Source organism: Charadrius vociferus, unplaced genomic scaffold (genome assembly GCF_000708025.1).
Source record: "Charadrius vociferus isolate BGI_N301 unplaced genomic scaffold, ASM70802v2 scaffold751, whole genome shotgun sequence".
Taxonomy (NCBI): domain Eukaryota; kingdom Metazoa; phylum Chordata; class Aves; order Charadriiformes; family Charadriidae; genus Charadrius; species Charadrius vociferus.
Genome location: NW_009646956.1, coordinates 130,768 through 148,632, shown reverse-complemented (window position 1 = coordinate 148,632; position 17,865 = coordinate 130,768). Strand labels below are relative to the sequence as shown.

General features: G+C 49.2%; 1 protein-coding gene across 1 annotated transcript in view; it reads left to right on the top strand.

The window, feature by feature from the left end:
• Positions 1-17,865, top strand: part of GRIK4 (glutamate receptor, ionotropic, kainate 4) — a 137,278-nt gene that overhangs the window by 67,763 nt on the left and 51,650 nt on the right. Inside the window, exons 4-6 of the mRNA XM_009895148.1 lie at positions 1,822-1,987; positions 8,070-8,248; positions 11,494-11,547. Of these exons, the coding sequence (XP_009893450.1) occupies positions 1,822-1,987; positions 8,070-8,248; positions 11,494-11,547 (399 nt within the window). The remainder of the gene's footprint in view (positions 1-1,821; positions 1,988-8,069; positions 8,249-11,493; positions 11,548-17,865) is intronic.

Here is a 17,865-nt window from a genome sequence, read left to right as displayed (position 1 = left end):
TTTTTTTTTTTCAGAAATGAAAGGTGAGTGCTAGTGCACTTCTAAGGTATTTGATTCTTGAGCTTGATCTTGGCTGCCCTCCTAGTGATGTAAACCTGCAGTAACTCCCTGTGATTTATATCACAGTAGCATCAGTTGGTGCCACTGTGTTAAACGCGATACAGCAACCCAGCCAGAGCCATTGTACTTACAGCCATCCATCAGGTACAGGAACGTGTGTCCCCATTTTACCACCGAAGCACCAGATGGTGGAGTGACTGGCCTGATGTTCACCAGGAGCCTGTGGTAAAACTGAGGGATGAACCAGGTCTCCTGCATTACCCCTCTAGTGCCTTTGGCCCAAAGGTTTCCTTCCCTCCTGTCCAGAAAGGGGCGTTGCACTGGGGCAGAGCTCTTGGAAAGGAGAGGAGGGCTCCGGGACTGAAGGTGAAGTGTGAACCAGGGCTGTGATCAGCTCTGGGCACTTGCAGGAGCTGCCGTGGTGGTGGCTGCCTTCACCTCTGTCTCCATCTCTCTTTTCTCTGTCAGTGGTTCTTGCTGCAAGTCTCAGACTCCATCTGGCTCCCAAGAGTGATCAGAACACTTGTACTGGAGCTGCCCTGTCTGCTCTGGTTAAAGGAATTTGCCTTTTGCTTACAGTCTGCTTCTCTCCCTGTTAACAGAGCCCACAATGAGGGCTTCAGAGTGAAATCAAGGCAGATAGCAGCTTATTACTCTTTAACTTTCCTATTGCTAACCAAACAGCTTATGCTCTCAATAAAGCAGCCGTCACAAGCTACTAATAGCCTTTCCCAAGAGGAGAGAAATGGGAGGCATAGGATGATAGCTTCCGGAAGGACTAATAATGGAGGAAAAGAGGACTTGACACTCCTCTAATGAAGCCGAAGCAGATGTTTCCCTTTCTCTGTCTTCTGTTTCTTCCAAATAATTCACTCAGCAAAAGGAAAACAATATTCCTGCTCCTTATTTGGCTGAACCCGCGGTGTCTGAGCTTGATCTGTCTGCCAACCCCTTGCCTCTCTGCGAAACTGCCCTCGGGTTGTCCCCCCGTGCAGCTTCCCTGCTCCCCCTTCCCCAAAGTCCCTGGGAAACGGCATCCCCCTCCCGCCTCCTGCTCTGCTGTATTAATGACAAGCGCAGGATTATTAGGACTCGCAGTTACGGTCCCGTTGGAGCTTGCCCGCCGTATGGCCACCTGTTACCTCTCTGCTGATCAAAAAAGCCCAAAGCTTCTGGCTGCTGCATCTGTTCCTCTCTCCTGAGCCTTGCCAGCGCAGGGTCATCTTGTTCTTCCCTTCGTCTCTCCTAATTACCTGATGACACATCGGTACTGCAGGCAGAGGTGGATTTGCAGCACTTCATCCATCTAGCACACAGCAAAGGTCCGGGGGTCTCCAGCGCGGGCTGTGTCGCTCCCTGCCTGCCTGCAAAGCAGCCTCCTTATTTACCCAGGCAGCAAGCCTGAAATGAAGTGTGGGCCTGGCTACAATTAGTGCCCAAGCTAATTAGGTTGAACTCATCCGGAATGGTTTCCTGTGCTGTAATCACAGCCCCCGTTGCCTTTCTCTGAGTGGCTCAGCAAGACTTTTCCTGATCCACTCCTTCCCGTGGCTTTTTGTTGCTGTGATAATTATTTTCCTCTGCTGTTGCACAGATCCCACCCTCCTCTCCTCAATCCAGTGATGCTTCTGCAGTTTTATTGGGATATTTCACTTTCTGCCTGCTGTGCATTTCACACCAAAGGTCCTTTATGGTAGATTTACTTGTTTTTATTTCTTTTTCCTCTTTAATTATGTTTTCTTTCCCCTCCTCCCCACTTAGGTTCCTCACTTCAAAGTGGCGCCAGAGGAGTTCCTGAAGCTGCAGCTCCAGCGGTTCACCACCCTCAACCTCCACCCCAGCAACACCGATATCAGTGTGGCCGTGGCAGGAATCCTGAACTTCTTTAACTGCACCACCGCCTGCCTCATCTGTGCCAAAGCCGAATGTAAGTCATTGCCAGGCTGGCTTTGGCCGCCCCTCTGCTCCCAGTGCCTTCTGTTCTCTCTCCTTCTGCGTGTCTGCTGTGTGTTGGAGAAGGTCTCAGCCGCGTGTGAGCGCTGCCTGGCTGTTGCATCCCAGGGCGTTAGTCTCGCCTGATTTGGGGTGGCAGGGTCTCTTCTGTTGGCACCAGGCGGGCACTCGGTCAGAGCAGCCAGAAACAGCGGAGACCTGCGGGGCCGGTGTCCCACCCTGGTGCCCCGTGGAGGTGTTTGTGGTGTTTGCAAGAGGAGGAAAGGGGATGGGGAAGAGGCTCGCCTGCCTTCTGTTTGACAATCTGAAGAGTGTTTTGCTTGCACAGATGGGTTTTTTGAAGTGAAGAAAAAAAAAAAAAAAGGCTTAGGCTTGTTTCTAGAGATTATTTTAGGCAAGTAAATCTTTTTGAAATATGTCTTTCCCAAACCCACGTGCAATTTGTGGCCTAAAAGCGGCACTTGATTAATAGTCAATACACTGCACACCCTCTTGGGCTCTGCAGCCATACATCTGTTGGTAATTGTGCATCTGGATGCTGGAGCATTCACCTCAGCAAGACCGTATTTGTCTCTGCATAACCCTCCTAACATGGCAGGAGCAGGCTCTGCAGCATAGTGGTTAGAGAGAGTAAAGTGTGTCCTGTGCTATCTAAGGTAAGCCCGTAGGTAGGTAGCTGGTGTGCAGTAGCCACGTCTATTTTGCTTTTATTATCCTATATCCAGATTCATTAGCACTGGAGTTTACCATAAAAACAGGCCTAGGAGAAGGGGGCTTTGAAAAGGCACGTGGATCCAGGGAGAGCTTTGAGGATACTGGCAAGAACTTAGCGGTCTCTGACCTTGGGGTCAGGTAGAAAGGCAAGGCAGCATCCTTTCCAGCTAGCCCTGGGCAAACTTCACACCACCAGCTGTGCAAGAAACACAGTGTTGTGGCAGACTCCTGCACAGGGACAGAAGGAATAAGAGTGTCTTGTCTTTGCCTTTACTTTTTGCTTTATGTTCCTTGAGGAGACCACATCCTCAGCTGATGCAAGTCAGTAAATTGCCTTCAGTCAGCATGCTCAGATTTACCCCAGCAGAGGACCTGAACCAAGATTATGCAATTAAAATCATGCAAATGATCTCCTACTTTACTTCTAGTGCTGGAATTTTTCATTGTCTAACCTTAACCTTAAGCAAAAAAAGAAAAAAAAAAAAGAAAGAAAAGATAATTAGATTTTCTCACCTGCCATGCAGCATGCTTACAGCTCTGTCCTCGCGCTGCTGCCAGGCACAGAGCACACATACACATCAGCTCCCTGCCGTAAACCCCTGCCCTTCTCCCCAGTTACGTGCCAAAACATGCAGGTGCCTCCCATTGACTACAGCCTGCTATTAATATGATTCTTCCTTTAACTGGATCAAAACCTTGGGAACCAAATAGTTCACATTAAAACAACACCCTTCTAATTGAATCAACCCAGTTTATTTTACTCTGGTATCCCTGGACAACTCAATATTTAGGATGTGCTGCACAACCTGAGTTCTTCCCAGACCCAGGGTAGAAGTGGGATGGGTGCCTTTCATGCATCCTGCTCTTTGTGCTCAGTAAGGACCTCACCCAAGTTAGGCTTGAAGCACAGCACGCGCTGACTATAACAGCGCAGAAAGGCATAATCCAGCCTCATGTAGGAGCACAAGCCCTCATTTTCCCTTAGGACAAGCAGCGCTCCTAAGCGCAGTCCTTAAACAACTAACTCGAGGCACTTTGGGCTTTTGGAAGGTTCCCTGGAGGCAAATAATGGGAGCATGTGAGCTGTCTGCTCATCAGTGAGGAAACGCTGTTTTGAGGGATGTTATTATTTAGATCCCGGGAGGGGAAGTCATAGCTGTTTCGGCTTAAGTACAAGGCTGTGCGATGGGACTCATGGGTCCTATCCCGTCACGCTCACACTATCGCTGTGAGGAGTCGCATCCTCTGGGGACTGATTGTAATTTCTTCTGGCAGAAGCAGAAAATGACCCTCAAAGTCAATGGACTTAGGCCAGCCTAAGTGTAATGCAATGGTGGATAGAATAAGACTATGTGACTCAGTTTCTCTGCGGTGTGGAATAATTAGCTAGTTAGTGAATTGGTCTAACGTGGAAAGCTTTGTGTGATTCCGCAGAAACTTTAACCCGAAAAGGCAAGCACAGACAAATACAGGGGTGTACAGACTTCAGAGGAGCTACTCTGCTAGCTCTGATTGTCAGAGGGGAGGCAGTAACACCCAGTGCTTAGGCAGGGAGAGCAGGGCACTGAGGTCAAAAAGCTTGTGCCTGCCCTAGGGCCACAGGGAGATGTTTGAGCCAATGCTGTTGGGTGTAAGAGCGAGGCTGGATGCTCTTCCCAGCCATCAGGGTCAAGGATTGCACCAGCACAAACCCCGTGCAACCCCAAACACAACTGCTGGTCCCCTGGGCCTTGGTCAGCAAAGCTCAGAGAGAAGGAGCCCATCTCCTCTTCTCCAGCAGCCTGATGGGCAAGAGCGATAAGCAGGGGTGTGGGAGTTCACAGAAGCCTCCAGGTCCTGCCTTTCCTGCCTCCCGGGGGCGTTCCCTGGCAGCGGCTGTACGGGATGCCATGTGCAGCGGAGGGGAGGCCGTATCTGCAGAGAGCTGGGGCTGGGCTACTCCTGCCACCTCCACATGTTTGCATGAGAAAAGGAAAAATTAAATAAGCAAGATCAGGACTTCCCACTGGCCAGCTGAAACCGCTGACCTCCCTCTGTGCGTACCTATAGTCCCCATAGGACTGCTCAAACAACGCGTGCCTGATGCAGCCTCTCTGCACGTGGTGGTCCTCATTTAGTACTTCAAAGTTGCCAGGAGGGGTTTACAAGCCCTTGCTCGTGTTTGGCTCGCCAAGCAGCCTTCTGAAGTGACAGTCTGTCAGCAGCAGCAGCATCTCACATCCTCTCGTCATCAAACAAAGGGAAATCTCTTCAGATAATAGAGACTTCCCTCCGCACGACAAGAGGAGCCCAAGCAGGAGGCCTGATGAGGCTACAGGTAGGATCTGACATGCTGGAAATGAGAGTTTCCTCGAGCCAGAGGAGGAGATCAAACGTGTCCTTTCTCCCCTGGTCCCAGTTCCTCCTCTCAGAGCCTGATGTGCTTTAGAAGCTTAGCAGCTGGGTTCTGCCTTCCTGGCCGCAGGGCAGGGTGGCTCTCTCACCTGAGCTCGTGCCCTGCCGAGCTGTGGGCTAGAGGAGGAGGTGCCGGCAGAGGTGCAGAGGTAGTCAGCAAAGAGAAGAGTGAGGAGGAAGCTGAGGGTCTGATGTGAATCACAAACTCACAGCAGTTGGCAGAGGGACGCTCTCCAGTGTGCAAGGTTAACTTACAGCTGAGATATACAACCTTTGGTGTTAAGGAGCAGGATCTAATTTTATTTCTGCAGGAAATTAAATAGAACAGGTGCATTTCCAAAGGGGATGGCTGAAGATTTCCCTCCAAATGCCCACGCCTTTCCATGAATTTCTGTCCCCTTGAAAGCCACCTTGTGGTGTGTATCTGGGCTTCTCCCACCAGCACAGGGGTGTGCAGAGTCACACAGCTTTCCCTTTTCCTCCAGGTCTGTCCAAAGCTGAGCGCCGCGGGGCTGTGATCTCTGGCAGCACTGCGTACCCACTGCAGCGCGAGCACTCCCTGCTGCCAGCCCCTGCTTCACCCTGGTGTTTGCCTGGGAATGCTCTCCAAGGGCAGAAGTATCTTATGTTCCATGGTAGTCCTGGGGACTTCCTACTGGGCTGTAGCACCAGTAATGGTGGCCAGGTGTGTTCAGCCTTCATCACCAACTTAAATTGGGTGCAGGTTTGGTAGTGGTAGTTTTTTCATGCTGCCTCCCCTCCTCCTAAACATCCACTTCTCACAGAGTTTAATGCCAGGAAATTTAAATCATTGTGGAAAAAATAGGTAAGTTCCCATGTCTTTCTTTTTTTTTTTTTTAAATGCAAGACTTATAAGGTTAGTAAAGTGCTCTTAAAATCGTCCTTAGTTTTGCAGCAGCAGATTTTGCTGGGGTGAGCTGTATGTAAACTTGGTATTCTCAGGACTGTTACTTGCAACAACCTGTCTGGTCCCTTGCAGATGTGGAATAAGGTGAAAATAAATCTCACAAGGATCAAATGGAGGGCTTAGGTAAAATTTGCTGTTCACTTGAGCTAGCACACAAAAAAAGTATCCAGGTGAGGTCTAGTCCATCTGTCCTGTACACAGAGTGAATTCACTGGCTAATGAGAAAGAAAAAGAAGCTGATGTGATCCAGGGAAGCCCTGGCTGCGGCTGTTGTTATAGTCCCTTGCCGAGTTCCTACCTGTACTCAGAGAAAAGGTAAGAGGCAAATGCATTGTTAAGAGCTCAGTGCAAACTTAGTGTGCTGAAAAACTCTCGCTGTGAATGAGAGGCTCCTCGTCCTGGATGTATCCCTTTTAATGCACTGCTTTGTTACCTTTGTGAAGTGCTGGGAGTCCTTGACAGCAGTGGTCTCTAACACTAATCACATCGCATTGTATCGCTTCCCCGGTCCCTGACCTTCTGGTGAATGAGCAGTTTTGTGCAGTCAAAAGTACAGTTAGGTTAAGAGTAGGGCTCTGACTGTTGGATGGGGTTTGCCCCTCCACCAGCTAGGATGTGATTCTGCTGATAGTTTTGTTCTTTTCAGTTTCCTTCAGTTCAACTTTCCCCCTTCTTCTTGGGTTGTCTTTCTGTAGGGACAGGATGTGTGACCACGCTAGCTGTCTGTGTCTTGCTAATGATTACATCTGCTTGTCTCTCTGGTCAATCAAACTTGACAGGAGGTTATTTCCTGATGAAACTCAGCAGCTGGATAGAAGAGACAGACTCTATCAAATATGCTTTCTTGACTAAGAAAAGCTGCAGCAGGAGCTTTGACGTCTTATTAGACATCAAGGAAGCTGTGTTGGAAGGAGCCCTTGCAATGACCTAGCAGCAGGAGGAAACTTCAATCGCAAGTGCCCAAGGCAATAGGGCACAAGTCCAGGGAAGTCGGGACTCATCCATGTGGGTGCTCACTAATTATTGCTTCTTTTGTTCAGCGCCGTCTGAAAGGAGAGCCCGGTCCGCAGACTGCGAGGGGAGTGGCGGGGTAGCCGGAGTCCTGGCTCTTTCCTGTGGCTGATTATGTCCAGATGCTGCCCGAGGAAGCTGTGCCGTGCTGGGGCACTCGGAGGGCTCAGCGGGGAACGGGGGGGCAGAAATGCAGATGGTGAGGTAGAAAGAGGGAGGAGGGCTTTGACGTGGAGGTGGGAGGTGGGTCTCTAGAGACCTTGCCCAGTGATGGAGCCGCTGGACTGCGAACATTGTCCTACTTTACTCTCTAGTTTCTCCATAAAGCACCAAATATGCCGGTTTGTTGGTTTGTTTTATTATTGGTTTCTATCTTGCTCTAGGAATCCCCAGTGCACAAGTAATTCTGCACTGTCCTAGCACCACACTCACAATCTTTTTTTCATAGTTTTTTAATGTAGACCTAATGTATTTTTGCAATGATCTCTGCTTTGTCGGAGTCTCAGCAGAGCTCTCCATCCCCAGGGACACATGGCCTTGGAAGATAACAGCTCCCCATCAGTGTACTCCAGGATCTTCGAAGTGTATCAAGTTGTGCCTTGCAGGGCACTTAGTTTGAGAGCTAGTAATGCAAAGGTTTAGGAGGAGGAATCATCCTCCAGCAACCAGCAGTAACCAGAACAATCCCACACGCAGGAAGATAACGGAGAAGTTGTCTGGACTCTGGGGTCCTCAGCAAATTTGTATCAGCAATCTTATCTCTTCCCAAGAGGGCTTTGGGGCCACTTTTTGTCTGGAGGACAGCTGGAGCAGCTCCATCATTTCCTGTTCCCTGCTGGCCCAAGCAGCGAGTCTGCACTGCAGCCCCAAATCCTCTCCTTTGCAGCTCATAGACACAGAGCTGCAGGACTACTTCCTACCGGGGATGACTACGGGCCGTGGGAGAAGTGCTTTTTGAACAAGCATAAAATTGAAAGGTGTCTGTTTTTTTTCTCCCTTTTATTTGAAGGCCTTTTAAACCTGGAAAAGTTGCTTCGGCAGTTCCTCATTTCCAAGGACACTCTCTCAGTCCGGATGCTAGATGACAGCCGGGATCCTACCCCTCTCCTAAAAGAGATCCGAGATGACAAAACAGCTACCATCATTGTACATGCCAACGCTTCCATGTCTCACACCATTTTGCAGAAGGTAAGTGTCTATTAAGTGTCACAGTTGTAAATGCTGCTGCTTCCACTGAACGAGATACTGTGTGCAGTACATGAGCATGTACGTGCAGGTGCTGTATGATAATGGAGTGTAAAAATTCCTGCAGCAACACTGGAAATGGTCTCTGCTGAGAGGGAAATTGCCACTGATGGAGTTTCTGGGGAAAATAATTTGGTCTCTCTTTCCAGGACTGCATCTGTAGAAGCAATGGTTTAATTGCTCTGAGCTGATGTGTTTGCTTTCTAGAAGTGGTATGTGCTTGTGGCTCCTGTTGCCATCAAACAGCCGTGGAGGGCTGCTTAGCGCTCTGAAATTAGTCAATCAGTGCAATAGTTTGGTTTTTTTTTTCTCCAAGTACATTTCTAAGTTTTTACTTCTTTTTTTTTTATTGTCTTATTAACCGAGATTTTATTTTAATCATGCTTATTTTTAAATGGTCTCTTGCTGCAGTTTTTAGCATTTGTTTTGATAGTCTACTTCAAAATTGAGCAGTGGCTCCAGATGGAGTCTAAAGTTGCATAGAGTTTCCCACATCCTGGAAGGAACAAGCACTTTCCTGAATTGGAGGCAGGATCCATGCAATGGGGTCCCCCCTTGGCTGCTGGTGCAGGCATTACACACGGTATGCTGGCTGTGGTATCAGGGAGTCAGGCCTTCAGAGGCCTTGGCTGTATCAGATTTATCCCTGATGACAGCCAGCACAAACCATTAGAGACGTTTTTATTATTTCCCGCCGACCACCCCCAAAGATTTTTATTCCACTGCTTGCAATTTTGCATTTTTAATAGGCAGGTTTGGGGGGGTTTTGGGTCCCCTCTATGCAGGGGAGGGGAGGACGTGTGGGTTTTTTCTTTTTTTTTTTTTTCCCCTCTTCTGTTCCCTGTTGCATGCTGCCTGTCTGCTGAGGGCTGTCCCCCTCCTCTGTTGCTATAGTGATTTCCCACAGGCACACAGCAGCACTCTTTGGGCACCCGCAGTCTCCCTTCCCAGCTCGAGCATCCTTCTGCCACAACTGATAAAGATGTCAGAGATTGCCACGATTTTTCAGCAGTTCAGTAAAACCTAATGTAGTCTTCCCGGCTAGAGGATTGTAGGAATGGAAGGTAATAAATAATGAGCTTCTGATCTGGCAACTCCTTGCACCTTGGCAGACTGGAAAGTGTTTTCTTTATAGAGGTGCAACCAGAGCGGGGAGTGAGGTTGTGGTGAGCAAGTAGGTACATCCTTGGCCCCTGCCCACAGGTCACCAAAAGCAAGAAAAATGCACTATTGGTTTGAAAGTGCCTTGTGTCAGATCTGTCTCAGGAGACTCAGTCGTGCCCTCGGACAATGAGAAATTGCAATTTCCCATCTCTTACCCTCCACATATGGTCTGGAGACACATGGTTGCTTCCTCGATTACCAGCCTGTCCCGGCCGCCCACCTGCCAGCGGGCACGTTAAATGGATGGGAGTGATGCTCGCAGGAAGCGCTTTGTTGCTCGCTTTGATTTTCTGCCCTTGAAATGAAATGCAGTGACTTCACAGTGGGTCAGAGGGAGAGCTGACATTATCGTTGTCCCCAGGAAGGGAAAAGGGAGGGAAATGGGTGCCTGGTTTTATTGTGTAGGGGCTTAAAAATGTGGCAGCTGTCTGGAGAGCTGGCTGAAGGGCAGGTCAGCAGCCTCCGCTGGAGTCGTGCTGCTCTTGTGGTCAAATGACTCTGCTGTGTCCATTTTGCCACCTGTGCCAAGGGACAGGGTGACAAAGTGCAACCAAAGGGCTGGATGCAGCCAGACCTAAGCCACCAGTCCTCTGTGGGCATCCAAAGCTTTTCCCGCTGTCCCTGTCCACTCCCACTGCAATGGTGGTGGCCTCGATTTTGCGCAGAAGTAGATAAAGACCAGGCAGGAACAGGGAGAGGTGCCACCTAAGCCGCTTCTTCTCTGTGTCTTTCCTTCACTCGCTTTCTGTTGTCACCATCCTCCAGCTTCTGGGGGAGATGGAAAGGGACTGAAACCAAGTAAGGAGGTGCTGCCTTTGGTTCTTCCCTCCCTGCCTCCAGTTCCGCTGTGTGGTCTGGGGTGATGGGAAAACCTCTTTGCCAAGGTCCGGAAGCATGATTTGAGACCAGCTGTGCTTGGCAGGGAAACATAGGCTTTCAGGAAGATCTGCAGATTAATCCCCTACTTTCCTGAGCATCTGTTCCCACAACCAACTCCTTGTTTACTGACAGTTTTGAATTTTGGAAAAGGACTTCAATGATCTGGTCTGTGATCTCTAGGACAGATCATGCCATGGAAAAATCTGTGTCCTCTCTGCATCTCCATACACTTTTCCCCTCTTTTTTCTATTTGTGTGGCCATCAAAACCCTGTCTAAATTCTGGAGAACAGTCTGGGTTACTAGGTTTCATTCATGCTAATTAATTTGTGGGACTGGAGCCCAAATCTGACTGATACATGTGGGAAAACCACCACTGGGATGACTGTCCTTTTTCTGTAACTCCAGAAGAGCTTTTTATGCCTCGTTCTGTGCATCACGGTGTTTGTGGTGAAACGAGACGAGTCCTGAGCTCCCTCAACTGCGGCTTTCCTTCATTATGTTAAAAAAGATGTTGGTAGTTGAACAGGAGAAAAGCTGCATCCATTTACAAAGCAGGAAACCTCATTTTCCTCCAAGACACACAGTAGACCCAAGGAACTCCTCATCCCCAGGGGCTCTGGAGGCCTCGGGCTGGGGCTGCAGGACCGTGCGCTGCCGAGGTCTGTATGGGCCATTGCTGTTGGGGGTGCAAAAGCATTTGTTTCCAATGGGCGCCTTCCTTCCAGGTTGTTCTTGGCTGGGTACACCGGCTGGATGGGGCCACGTGCAGAAATCCCTGAATGTCACCTTGCAGCGTGCCGCGGAGGGAGCGGGGATGCTCACGGGGGTCTGGAGCCACAGCCCGTGCGGTGTCGGGTGGTTTCTTTCTGCCAGGCAGCCCCTGTGCAGGTACATTGTCAGTGCCATTGAGGAGAGGAGACCTCAGAGGTAGGCTCAGTTCGGCTGAAAAATTGGTTCCCCAGACTTTAATTTCACAGGTCAAATTGTGTTGCTGTGTCCCACCCGTCCCCGCCTGCAGGAAGACAGCAGCGCTTGCAGGGAGCGATAAGGATGAAAAAGCAAATGTGGCCCAGTCTCTGCCTTGCTGGAGTGGAGATTGAAGATTGTCAGGCGCTGGTCTAATCTCCTTTCCTCTCCTTCACAGGCAGCTGAACTGGGAATGGCGTCTGCCTATTACACGTATATCTTCACTAATCTGGTAAGACGTTTTTCTCGGCTTTTCTCCCATGTGCGTGTAGAGTCATGTTAATGGGAGCTGATTTCCCCGGCCCGTGGGAGCGTTGGGAAGAGCCACGTGCTTGTGGAGCAGGGGATTCGTGGCAGAGGGGGAGGGAGGCAAGGAGGGGTGTCCCCTGTGTCAGCCGGGGCAAGTCCTGCCCTGCTCTTCGGGAGGTGAAAGCCCACGGGTGCCCGGCAGCACCGATCGACCCCCCGCAGCTGCCCAAGGCTGGATTCGTAGACATTGTGGCTGGAGCCAGTGCGATGAGATGTGTGGGCCCTTGGGAAGCACCAGCAGATGGGTGGCTCTGGATCAGTGGCTCAGGAGGGTGACGCCGGGGGGTGTCAGCCCTTGAGCCCGTTCCCTGTGCCGGGAGAGGGGCAGGCTGCGCTGGGGCGGGCGTGCGGAGGGCACCGCCACCCTGTGCTTTTCTGCTGTGCCTTTGAGAGCGGCTGTGTGAGACAAAGGAAGGATGATACCATAAATGTTGAGAGGCAGAGCGGGGTATATCTTCAGCACGGCCCCTGGTGATTTGGCTTTATAGCTACTAATAACATTAATGGGGGGATCGTGCGGTTAAATCCCTGAGTACTGTGCTAAACAAGGAGTAATGGGCTTAGGCAGCAGCAGGGGGAAACCCAAAATAAACACCAGAGAAACTTCTCTTGCTGCAGCAGCTACAAGGCTCTTGATCAGGCTGCCAAGTGGCGTGGTGGAAATGCTACCGCTGAGGAGACCAGATACCTACCTATTAATGCTGGTGTGGGGATGATGGAAACCTGAGTACAGCAGGATGGGCTGGATGATTAAGTGGAGGTGCCTTCCAACCCCAAATGATACTCATATTCTCTAATTTCTATTAATATTTATGCCAGGGTGTACGTGTGCCAGGAAAGCCGAGAGCTGAATCACGCTTTGTGTTTGGGTGGGAGACAGACGGGAACGGATGGAGCCAAACGTGTAGGCAGGAGAGCTGGAGTGGAGAGGAGGAGGGGGAAGGAGTGAAATGGAAGGGTTGAAAGCCAAGAGAGCAATTGGGACAGAGAATGGAAAAGGGATGGGGAAAGGAGATGTCAGAAAAGAGAAAAATGCAAAAAGAAAGAAAAAGCCACAAGCTTCCTACCTGAACTAATAGCATTCTGTTTCCTGCTTAGCGCTTGAGCCGTAGGTCCTAACCTTGCTCAGTGTCAGTCCAGCAAGAACAAGCTTCCCCGCTCCTGTTTATCCCCATGCAAATGGTCAGCACTGGGCAGGAAAGCCAAAGGAAGGGGTGGGTGTACCTGGAGGGGATCAGCCCGTGCTGGGCGCTGAGGGAAGAGCTGCGCCCTCGGGAGGTGAAGGTCACCTGTTTTAAGGCAGTGGTGGCTGCTTTGTGATTCCTCACCCCCAGTGCCAGCCCCAAGTCAGAGCGTAGCTGTGCTGGTGCTGCTGGTAGAGCTGGTAAGGAACAGTGGCCATCCCCATCAGATCCTGCCCACAGCACTAAACCACTCCAGGTATTTCCCAGTACCAGCACGTACTATTCTTGTTGCCCTCTGGTCCTTCTTCCGCTTGCCCTCCCCAGTGCTGGCAGTCGCCGTGCACCGCACGGACCGGGAGTATGCACGTAGTAAGGGATTTCTGTTTGCACATCGCCTGCACAGTGGAGTCTGTGTTCCTGGATGGTGCTCAGACAACAGAAATAACTATAAAAATGAAGCTCCCCACTGTCACCACCACCCCCAGACTGGTTTTGAGCACGGGTGCGATTAACCATTTGCTCGAGGTCAAGAGGTGAAATTTGTCTTTGAAACCCATTCATCTAGTGTAATGCAGTTATGGCAGGTGAGAAAGAAATGAATTTTGTTGCTGTTCACTCTCCCAGGATATTAATCTGTTTACCCAGGCTATTTTACCAGGTTGTCCAAAAGACCAGCCCTCAGCAGAACTAACTGGATTTTGGCAGGGACCGTTAAAGAAAGGTGACATCGGGCAAAACCTGGGCAGATGGAAGAGATGTTTAAGGAAATTAGTAATATTTAAATGGGGATGAGAGACGGGAGTGAGCAATTTAGACTAATAAATCTGGAGGGATTATCAAGCTCCTAATGAACCCTCTGAGGTTTCACAATCACTGCCTAATAGAAAAGATAAAATCATAGTGAACCGCTGTCAAGGAGAGCAAGCAAAAAGATGGCTCTAAATGGAGGGAGAACCCATCAGAAGGGGAATAGGCAGTCTGTATAGCATTAAGCTGCTTGGAGATGGAAAAATATTTCAGGCAAAAAAAAAAGAGAAGAGAAAAGGGGATAAAATGCTGAATTAAACACCTGCCCTGCGGCACTAGAGGGGAATTCTGTTTCTGTCTTCTAGCATTAATTTTATTTAATAAGCACATCCCAGCCGGCAGCTAGTCGTGTGTCACAGCTCTTCTCTCTGCAGAGCGTTAGATGGAGGCAAGTTGCTGCAACTCCCCTGGCGCCGGTCCACGGGGAGAGCGGTTTTTTTTTGGTGAGGGCTCCTCCGAAGCCAGCCTGATGACTGCAGAGAGCGTCAGCGTTGCTCTCCCCGCCGTTCAGCGGGGAGGCAGAGCGGTGCGTGAAAGCAGATGCCAGCCTTTGGCAGGAGATTGCGGGAGCAAATGAGGAGGAAGTCCTCAGCCCCCGATGCATTTCCATCGGAGCCGAGGCGAGAGCCTGATGTAAAAATATCCACAGGCTAATTTACTGCCTGCAAATTCATTATCAGCCTCCTTCAGCCAGCTCAAGGGACCCTTTTTGTCAGCAACAGAAGCTCAACAAATTTTCCAGGAGTCCTAATGAAACTCACAGAACAGAGCAGATCTCTTGCATTTTTCTTCCCCACGTCCATCATCTGCATACGTGGTACTTGTGGCAACTGAGCACCCTTCGGTCCTCAGTCCCCTTACAGAAAGATCTCAGTTTGACCCAAGTTTCTTCATGGCATCTCCACACGGCGACAAACCCGCTTGCTCTGAGGCTTTCCCTTCTGGAAGGGCAGAAATTTCCCAATGATTAATAGCAAATGCTGAGCCAGTGGCCAGCTGCTCCCAGCGCCTTGGTCTGTGCGGTGCTGAGATGAGCCCAGCGCTGCTCCTCGTCCCTTCCCCGCACCCCGGCAGGGCACAGGCTGTCTGTGTGTCCACACAGCTTATGGCCGTGTGAGGGGGTGATGGTGTGCTCCATAATAATAGTAGCAGTAATAATAATACTAATAATGCCAGTGCATAAATAGAGCATTGCAAGCAGGCTGTTGTGCATAGGAAAATTATGTTCCTCCTAGTGCTGGAAATCCTTCAAATCAGCAGCACAGAGCAGGAGGGGAGTTGGGTGCCTCCAAAATCCTGTGCTACAATTAATTCTTTTAGCTTGTTAATTGTGTGGAGCTTGTTGTTGTTTTTGTCTTTTTTTTTTTTTGTCTTCTTTTTTTTTTTTTTTTTAATATAATGTATGGACCTCAGGCTGGGTTTAAATTTCAAAACATTTATCGAGAAGATTAGATGGAAGTAATTGAAACAATTAAAATTATTACTGTAAGAAGGAAGGTGTAAAGGAGTTTTACTAGTGCCTTGAGTCAGACGCTCTATTCATTGGATGCAGTTTTGTTCCTTGACAATATTGTGTGGAGGTGTTGTTGGTGACAAAACAGCTCCCCATATTCAATTTCCAGAGACCAGATAAATCAGTCTTGGTTTGTTTTTTTGTTTCCTGTTTTTTTTTTCTTTGTTAGTGATTTATAAAGAGTTTGGTCTTCATGTGAGATGAGGATTTCGAAGCTGAATTGTCGCTCTGGACACCCTGTTGGAACAGGAGGGGAAAGTAGTGTCCAAATCACCCAGACAACATCACACTTTTCAGCAGTAGCTTGTCCTTACGGGAACATCCTTTGGAAGGAGGGAATGATGTAAAGCAAAGCAGAGGGAAAGTGGAGTACAGGTTAGTTTTTGGCTGGGCCTGTGGAGCTTAGGTTTTTAGTCCTGCTTTGTGAAATGAGCTTCTCTTGGTGGAATGACCTTCCCTTTCTGCGTCTGGTTCTGCAGTGTAAGCTCCAGCACGGGCTGTGGCGTTTGGCTCAGCTGTAGCAGGTCTGCCGGCCACAAGCACCCGCGCTCTCCCTTGCGCTCTAGCACAAGCGAAGAACACCGACTCTATTGTTATACTTTGACAAATTTTACATTGCAGTCCAGCCAGCCTTCCCCATTCCCAGTAGCTGACGCAAACCTTTTTGTTGAGCCCCGATCATTCTCTGGATTTATGGTTCATATTTTCAGTGGCATGTGGTAGCAGGGCAAACAAATCAGGTTTTTGCAAGGATGCCAAAGCAGTTTCTCCTCATTCTAGTTAGCATGAGGAAAGGAGGATTTAGACGTAGCATAACTGTGTTTTGCTGCTTGTGCTGCCTTACCTGTCTTGGGTCTTCTTTATGTGTTGTTCAGAGTCCATCCTGTGCTTGATATCCAGGTGTTGAGTAAATCATTCTCTCAGATACAGTCCAGGCCCTGTGCTGTGAGAGCAAACCTTTCTCTTTTCTTCTGCCCTCATGGTGTCTTGTCCTATTTGTCTTTCAGGCTTTCTAGCCCTTGTTTTCCCAGAGCTGTACTTTTCAGGTCTCAACATTAGCACTTGACCTCTTTACTCTTTGAGGATTTGTCACTCCTCAAACCTCAGGCTCCCTGCAGAGAAGCTGAAGTAAACAGCTTTTACTAAGGATGTGGGCAATGTATTTTCCTAAATTGCTCTTGTTTGAAGAACAGCCTCCAAAATGTCGTAGCTCTCCTTGCATGAGGAGGTAAAAGACCCATCCTCACCAGCATATGGCACACTCTGATGCTTTTGTGATGCATTAACTTCGTAAGAGCAACCGGATTATATGTGTGTAGTTCCCCTAAACTGTCCGTAAGTTCATGGAGATCGCAGTTCCTCTTTAACTACATGAATGGCTGACTAACAGCCATTGGGTAGATCTCCCACATCCACTTACCTACTCAAAAGGCCACAATTTGTTGCTGTGATGACTTTTTTTCTTCCAGAGAAATTGATTTTTACATGTGGCCCATTATAAACTTATTGACTCTGTCAATATGTTATAAATAAACTGAGCCTTTCAAGAAAACCATAAAGCACTTAACATAATATTGTCCACTTGAGTAAATAAATAAATGTGTTGTTAGAGGAACTTAGGAATGATTAACAGACTCGGCAGCTCAGCCCTGAGGGCAGCAGGATCCAGAGATGCAAAGGCAGGTATTTTCTCCACTGCTACATCTAACAGAGGAGGTCTTACGATCTCAGGGGAGAAATTGGTCACTGTTGACAGATTGTGAAGAACTGACCCTTGCATGGGCCAAATGCACAAGACTGATAGGGATGCTCGGGTGGCAGTCCCTGGCATGCCTCTGTTAGAGGAGGATTGGGAGGTACCACCAGTCTCCTGGGAAGGTCACTCGCTTTGGTCTATGTTTTGTGTCCTTTGTTGATTTGCATGTATTTCTTCCCTCTTGTACTCTTGCTGCTGTTAATGATCTCCATCAGTATGAGAGTGCTGTAGGGGACCTCAGTGACACAGGAGCCTCAAAGTCTTTTAAAGATTCTTGTGCAGAATCCATGTTTTAGCCATTTGTTTGGGTGTCCCTGGAGGAAGAGTAGTCCTTCTGCTCCGCTGTCTGTCAGTGAGTCTTGATTGGGACTCAACATGTTGTTAGTACCTGAACTGTGAGAACTGGAGTAACTGCGGAGCAGTTGCACCACATCCGTTCAGTATAAATAGGACCAGGCTGGTACCTTCTGCCCCTTCAGACTGAGCGTGCCACTCCTGCCACCCATGGCCCGGGGAGAGACTCCTTGGGGACGGTTTTGTTTGCCCAAAGAACCAAGAGCTGAGATACTTTTTCTTCTCTGATTAACCCTAAAATGGTGAATAATGATGCGCATTGGCATCCAGTGACGTCACCAGTGAAGTCACTAGAGCTGCGCTGACTTTGCACTAGCTGAAGGTTTGGCTCTTGCATAAAAGCTGCCAGACAATCTCAGGCTGGGAATTGAAAGTCTGTGTTTGGAGGGTGACAGCTTTTCTAAGCACCAAATACTCTTGAAATGGAAGTTTTTGCCAGTTAGGGCTTAATAGAGAAATGGAAGCCTTGGCCCAGCGTGCTCCTTCCCATCCCACATAAAAATAGAGAAGGAACAGTACAGTGTGTTCTGGACCCACAGCCTGGTGTAAATCAGCCTTTGCCGCCATCAGAGGGTCAGATCCTTGGCTGGGACCGAGGGGAATGAGGTGAGTGCAGGCTGCTGAGAT